Source organism: Rhamphochromis longiceps, linkage group LG23 (genome assembly GCF_057381845.1).
Source record: "Rhamphochromis longiceps isolate RC_006_pf linkage group LG23, R_longiceps_female_GT1.1, whole genome shotgun sequence".
NCBI lineage: Eukaryota > Metazoa > Chordata > Actinopteri > Cichliformes > Cichlidae > Rhamphochromis > Rhamphochromis longiceps.
Window position 1 is genome coordinate 16,261,569 of NC_140578.1, and position 7,653 is coordinate 16,269,221.

Below are 7,653 nucleotides of genomic sequence, written 5' to 3' on the forward strand. Positions count from 1 at the left end.
TTTGTTGAATATGGGAGCTATTCATGCAAATGTAATAATCACTCAATGTGGGAGATTCCTGCAAACCAAACGGTAATTAATTCACACGAAGATATTTCCCCTGTCTAGTCAAGCAAAGCTGTTTAAATACGCTCCCCTTCCGCCATCATCTCCTTAGACTCCCCTTTTTCCTCTTACATCTTTCTCTGTCTTCAGAAGTCCTTTCATGTGTCTCTTTTGCTTTGTCTGCTCCCGTCTTAGTTTTGCTATCCCAGACTCAACATAAAGTCAGATAGCTTTTTTTCACAGTTTTCTGTGCCTTATAAAGTAAATAGTAAAAAAAGAATGATCAGACTCTAGGTTAAGCAAATATTGGAATATCCACTGAACCAAACTATAGATACCTAAAGTATCTATCTATTTGTAAAGAGTCCATAAATAACAGATTTTTATCATAACATATGATTGTGAATATAGAATCATTATCGTAATTGATGACGGAGATGACTGGAGTAACCCTAAATGCCATCAGTTTCAATGAATGGCAATATAAAACTACATACTACCCCCTTCAAAGTGTAGTAATGATCACATTTCACCTTTAACTGTGAAGCTTTTTCAATAATAGCCTTGAAGTTGTGGGTGTAAATGGGAAGGATTGTTGAAGTAAAATTATAGAGAAACAAGAGAAAATGATTAAGAATATTTGCTACAATAATTTATCATTTATTTGTGGCTAACCACATCTATTGGACTGGATCCAGGGAAAAGTCCTGATGTATTTGCAAATTTGAACCAGAGAAAGAGGGATGATGGCACAGGGGCCTGCTGTTTGTCTACACAAGTTTCTGTTGTTCTATGTTGAGGTCTGCTTTTATTCATACATATACTATTGATACAGGGGTATCTGTAAAATGGCCTGTATTTGTATAGCGCTTTACTTAGTCCCTATGGACCCCAAAGCACTTTACACTACATACAGCCATCCACCCATTCACACACACACATTCACAGTCTCAGTCTCAGTCTTGCCCAAGGACACAACGACTGAGACTGTCGGAGCCGGTGGTCGAACTGCCAGCTCTTGAGCCGCAATTGCCCCATCTGTAGCTCAGGAGGTAAAGCATAATCTAATCAGAAGGTTGGTGGTTCAATCCATGGCTGCTCCAGTCTACATGCCAAATATCCTTGGGCAAGATACTAACCTCAACTTTCTCTCTGAGAAAGCACTTAAGCTTAGGTGGGAAAAAGTGCTGGTGTGAATGGGTGAATGTTGCATAAAGCGCTCTGGAAGAGTACAAAAGCACTATAAAGGAATCAATTCATTTACCACACATGCATCACTATTTCTAAAATTGCAATCATCATCATCATCATCATCTTTGTTTATAAAGCACTTTAAAACAACCACAGCTGATGCAAAGTGCTGTACATTGGAACTAAATAATAAAATCTGCATGAATTGGGTTTAGCTTTGCCACCTTTACCTTACCCTTGTAATATTTCATATAGATAATTCTTTCTGCCTTCTTTCTTTAGTTTTAAACTGCATTCTGATTTTTTCCACAGCATCCCAACAAACTGTTTTTCCCATTATTAAAGAAAGCCTAAATATATCCTTAATGGAAACTGAGAGGAATTGATACGTGAGGGCTAGTTTTAGGGTTGTTTATCACAACCCCCCCCCAAAAAAAAAAAAAAAAAAAAAAACTGCCGCTAGTGCTACCTCTCATCTTTCTAGATGATCCAGTTAGGGTATGTCCTAGAAGACTTCCTTCTCTAGTGATCGGATTCCTTACCATGAGGTAATGGTACTTTTTTGACATTTTTATCAGATGCTATTACTAATATTACCAATTTGAAAATCCTGTGTGGTCCTGTTCTCGAGTTATTGTGTTCACAAAGCTGGGTGTCCATAATGTCTACAAAGACCATGACGTATGTACATTCTATTTTAGCACCATTTTTTAATGCAGACCACTCCTCTAATTTCATGCTTCACCTATCTAAAACATTAGTCATATGTGTTGATGTTCTTAGTTAAAATAAATGACAAACTCTTCCATGAAGGACTGACAGGAGCAACAAATAACCATTTAAATTCACTGATAACTGCGATGGAGAAAAACCTCATCATTCACACAGATGGTAGAGATGTAGTGTGTAAGTGTGTGTGTGGGTAGCTTTGGTGGTTATGGAAGGTTGGATGGGGGTGTTTCTGGCACCATGAAATATAAATGTGAGAAAATAAATTATAAAAAGCATGGAAAACTCAGAGAGAAACCATGGTGACATGATTGTTTCAGTTCAGTGGCAAAGCCTGTTATCTCACACAGACACATACACCCAGGCATCCTGTGATCCTTTGGCTTGGAGAAAACAACGTTCAGGTTGGAGGTTTGTATCAGTATTAGAAAAATAAATAAATTAAAAAAATAAAAAAAGATTTGTTACCTGCTACTTTTTTATCTCTCATTTTCTCCCCTTTCTCTCTTTCTGCTATCTCTGGATCTTTTCTTTCTTCTTTGGCTATAAATAGATCAGTGTCTGGCTAGAAGGTAACAAGTAAAAATAATAGTGAAGTTAGGGGCCCTCAGACGGGTAGACAGAGACTTCCTCTCTGTCCACCTGTGTTACTTCTTTTAAAAAAATCATTCGGCCCTACTCCATCATAGCCATATTGCTTTCCCTTTATGATAACACCATTGATAACGCAATTAGTCTGTACATAAACCTTACTGAGCTGAATAGTGTTTTTGAAAGAGTGGTTTCAAAGAAAAGCGTTTAATTCAAGAAGGGCAATGTAAATTTTGAAACTGGGGGCTTACTTTTGAAGGGCATCTATCTTGTCAGCGGTAATTCCTTTTAACAACTCCTCCAGCAGGTCGGAGCTGTCGGGTGGCAGAACAGGTGATTTGATAGTAGATGTGTGAGTAAACCAACCAATCAGGGCACCAAGGACAAAAAGAGCCACCCCTGCCAGGAAGTATCTACAAAGAAAAGAAGGGAGCAATCACATATTAATGTTAAAGTTATTCTATTATATAAGCAATCAAAGATGCTATTAAGATGTATTAGATATATTTGTATAATGTAATAATCAGTATCATCTGGCTTTAGCTAGGAATGTATATATCTTTTGATCTTGGCCTATCCCTGAGTCATACTGAAAAAAATCTGTTATGTTTACAAAATGTAAATACCTTAATTTCTAAAGACAACCAAAGCTTGCAGCTGCTTAAGGTGTTATCTGATGTTCACAGCCTATCTGATGCATATTTAGTTTTGGCTTTATATATTATTTATTATCCAGATAATTAGTTTACCCTTCTTAATCTATCTGAGAACTAGGTAAAGAACTGCTGTAGAATATCCATACACTAAATTGAGATCTACACCTACATACATGCCAATATAAAGTGGATTTTTTTTGTGTGATTATTTTTTTAAACACTGAGAATAACTTTTTGTTCATTAATAAACAAATTTAAAAAATCAGTGCTGACTATTTAACAACATTAAACAGCCTGTATTTTGCATATGCCGGACTCGATCAGTCCTGCAACCGAAGTCAGTCCTTTATAACGCAGACTTCTTCTTGCTTTTAATCATATTAACTATTTTGCTGAAAATCTCATTGTAGTACACTTTCAAAGACTTATTATCTTCTTGATTTAAAAAACACATTTGGATATATGTGTATGGTAATATGTGCTTCTGACATTGAAGATTAGATGAAGAAGTTGGAAACACAATTTGGAGAAAAGTGCATTGCTCACACCCCCCTGTAAGTCCCTAAATGAGTTGAAACAATGGTTTATTTGTAAATAAAATTCAGTCTTATTTGGCAGCTTGTTTATTTCAGAACCACCAAACATTTATTACGAAACATTATAACAAAAAAATGAAAGTAACAACTGATAACTCTGGTCATAAGTACTCCTCATAAACTTACTGTTGTCTTGAGGAAATACAGATCAATAGAGTCATCTAACTAAGTTGAGAGTCTTAAAAGTAAAACAATGCTTGCACATAATGTAAAGTTTAATATTCAAAAGGCATTCTAGCAGGTGCTGTCAATTATAGGACGTCTAAGAACACAGGGACCATTCCCAAACTTTCTCGTATAGTACATTAATGGCACTGAGTAGGGTAATATAGATACAGTATGTAATAATTAGACATGGAAGAAGGAGCGAGAGGAAGAAGTAAATTCAGTGAAACATTCAGATTAGATGATGTTTAGCGTCAGCAGTGAGAGGAAAAAGGACAAGGACTTTTTTAGTTCCACTTTCAATTCAATTAATATGCAGGGAACAAATATTCATTGGTATAGACACGAATGGCAAGAGTCATATAATAAAAACAGATAAATGTCATCAGTGTTGGGTGTAACGAATACCAAAGATGCAATAAGAATAATGTAATGACATTACATTTATCAGTAACGCAGTAATGTAACAGTGCATTACTCTACTAAAATCAGTAATTACATTATGGTTCCAATTGTGCTGTTATTTGCATTTTTTGCAGCTGATTTCAGTTTGTTTGAAGGGACAGGGAAACTAAGAAGTGGTTGACACTTTTTTAAGGGTTAGGGAAATGGACAGTGTTTTTTTTATGGAGTAATGCAAAGGTTGATCTCATAAGTTAGACAAGAGGAAAAAAATGTTTCCTGGACCAGTGTTTTCATTACCTTCTAGCAAATGAAGGCCCTGAATGCCTTGTCCACAGAGTTTAAACGATAAAATTTGACTGCATGGGTTAAAATTTAACTCACTCCAAAATTGCATTACTACTCTTTCCTTGCTTATTTGTTTTTTTTTTTTAATTATAATAATGCTATTGCAAAGTTTTGTCAAAGGCAGGATATAGAGCAAAAGTATGTTGTAATAACCAAGAAACGCAATGGCATCCATTCTGAAATTACACCATATTTATTTTATAGCTTCATGGTTCTATTTTCCAGTCTTATTTGTTCCCATATTTAAACTCCTATATCTTATTCATTATCATCTGCTACATCATTGTAATGCATAAACTGTCAATATGATCTAAGTTCAAAAGTGAAAGAAATTCTACAAAGGTGAGTGTGGGCAGGTACAGTGCTTCTTAAATTACTTGACTAGGAAACAGTGCAGCCGTCTTTGTCCTTTATGTCCAGGAGCCCTGGTGAAGTGGGAGATGTAGTTGGGATCTTCTTGAAGTCGTTCAAATCGTCCATGTGGTGAAACTGATACAGAGGGCTGGATGGGTTCCATCAGTTCAGGGTCAGGGTCAGGACCAGGGTCTGAACACCCTGAAATTATAGCATTGAACACAATTAAAGTCAACATTACAGCATTACTGTCACAGGAGTTCGTGTGTGGAACAATTGTAAAGATGAAGTTAAAAAAAAGTACAACGCTACATAACTTCATAAGATTAAAAACAATAAACAGCACGAATATAGAAAATGTGTCCCTCTGTGATGGAGCAGTATAATTGTATTCTAATGAAGCTTGTCTTCCCAGTAACCCAAGCTGAAAGTATTCATTAAGGTATTTGTTACACTTCATAAACGCATGGCACAACATAGAAGAGCCACCTCCACAGGACAAGACTTGGCTGTCCATCCGCATCTAAAGGATAAAGGTCACTCTTTCGAGGATGCCAATGTTGACATTTTGGACAGAGAGGACAGATGGTTTGAAAGAGGAGTGAAAGAAGCCATCTATGTCCACTGTGCATGACCATCTTTGAACAGAGGCGGGGGTTTACGACATCAAGTTTCTGCCATCTATAATCCAGTTTGGAGATCCCTTCCCAGACGCCTTAACGCCCACTCACATCCTGGGCCATCTGACCTCAGGAAATCACATGATAGGGTGGGGCCAGGTTTCACAATGAGCTCACCCGGAACTTTGGCTGATTATGACCCACACCCGTTTTAACACCTTGGCTCATGTGATTAGGTAGAGGATCACTAGGTGGTCCATTGTACCTCGTGGGGGGATACTCCCACAGGGCTTAAATCTGGGACTCTCCACCATTTGACCTTAGAACTGAAGAAGTTTCTCAGATGAGAGGGGAAACGTCTTCAAGCAACTTAAAGAAATCCAGCCGCTTTTCTTTCCAAGCTCCTTAGAGTATTCGTTACATGGATATAATTTCAAACACAACTCAGTTTAAAAAACAAATATAAAGAGATCATTTTTACAAGGCACATGTATTTAGTGGGGTCTTAATCACAGGGTTTATAGGCCAATGTAAAAATGTAGCTCGTTTTGGTTTGTAAAAGTGTTTTATGAGTGTATTGTATGTGTGTAGACTTGTATATAGTTATGAATGATCATTTTAGTTATATTTACATGTTCAAAATAAAAGTATCAATTAATCAATCAGTCATGAGATTAAAAGGGTTCAATACTTTTGTTAGTTAGTTAGTTTGTTTTCTCTGCCAAAACCATAACATTGCATCAAACTCAGTTTAGGGAGGTAAATGCTAACATGCTGAACTAATGTCAAATAAATAACCATTGTGAGCATATTAGCACATCATCATGGAATTAATCTCAGGCAATAATAAAGCCAATCATACTGAAAAGAATTTGAAACTCAGTCTTTTTAACCACAGGCAGATTGGATTGGGTTATAACTTTCTAATATGTACCTTTTACTGTAATTAGGAGAAAACAGACAAAATAATCAATATTTGGTTTTCAGTCGTTAAACTGATTAGCCTACTTGCTTCAGAAGGCATAGGATAGAGAGCTTTTGCTTATACTGAACTTCAGGCACAACTTAAACGGAGACATTCAAAGCTTAGAAACTCAAGTTTTGCTTTAGGGTACTTAAAAGGTTTTAAAACCATTAGCAGATATCTTATCAAACAGAAAGTGTTAAAGGGAATTGCAAATGAAATGAAATCAAACCTCACCTGATCTCTGGCAGTCTATATGTTGCATCTGCATGCGGTCCATGCTTGGCCCCGGTTCCTGCAGCTCTTCCTTGTCCAGATCCCAGTCAAGGTCTAGACCTCCAGAGCAGTGCAGAACCTCACCGACCAGCGGACCACCCTGGGCATCACACACCTTCCTATATGCCATTATCTTACCTGAAACACACATGCAAATAATTAAAACTGGTTTTATTTTATATAATAACAAGTTTCAAATGAATAAGAAATGTTTCTGATGCTATAAAAAAAATAAAATTGTTTCATGAAGGAAACATTAAAATCCTCGTACAACCCTGGGTGCAAATGTTTCCATGTTATTTGTTATTGAGATCACAGGACTTTCATTCTTTTGCCTTTTCTTATATTTAATACCACTATGAATGTGAGCTATAAATCACTTGCTTCAGCTGAAACAGAGCATAATAGATCAGCCTTCCTTAAAAGCATCATCTCCTCTCGTTATCTGAAAGTAAAAATAAAAAGGAAAAAACATATACAATGGTTGCAACAACTTTTAATGACCAAAAAAGTAAGCAGATTCTTAGAGCAGTCCATTTTAGACAATGATAGCATATTGCATATATTGACATACGCAGTGTCTACTGAGACTTATTTGGAAGTAAGCCAGGCAGTGTGCAATGAAAGTCCACCACCTGGGTCGGATTAAAACTGCCTCATTTGACTTAAGGTAATGGATGTTACATTCGTGTGGGACAAAGAATAAAATTTGATAA

General features: G+C 36.5%; 1 protein-coding gene across 1 annotated transcript in view; it reads right to left on the reverse strand.

Moving 5' to 3' along the window:
• The window catches only part of naaladl2 (N-acetylated alpha-linked acidic dipeptidase like 2), a 341,685-nt gene extending 334,618 nt beyond the window's left edge, over positions 1-7,067 (reverse strand). Inside the window, exons 1-3 of the mRNA XM_085399238.1 lie at positions 6,899-7,067; positions 5,101-5,278; positions 2,808-2,969 (exon numbers count right to left, since the gene is read on the reverse strand). Coding sequence (XP_085255364.1) covers positions 2,808-2,969; positions 5,101-5,278; positions 6,899-7,067 — 509 coding nt within the window. The remainder of the gene's footprint in view (positions 1-2,807; positions 2,970-5,100; positions 5,279-6,898) is intronic.
• Positions 7,068-7,653: the final 586 nt, after the last annotated feature.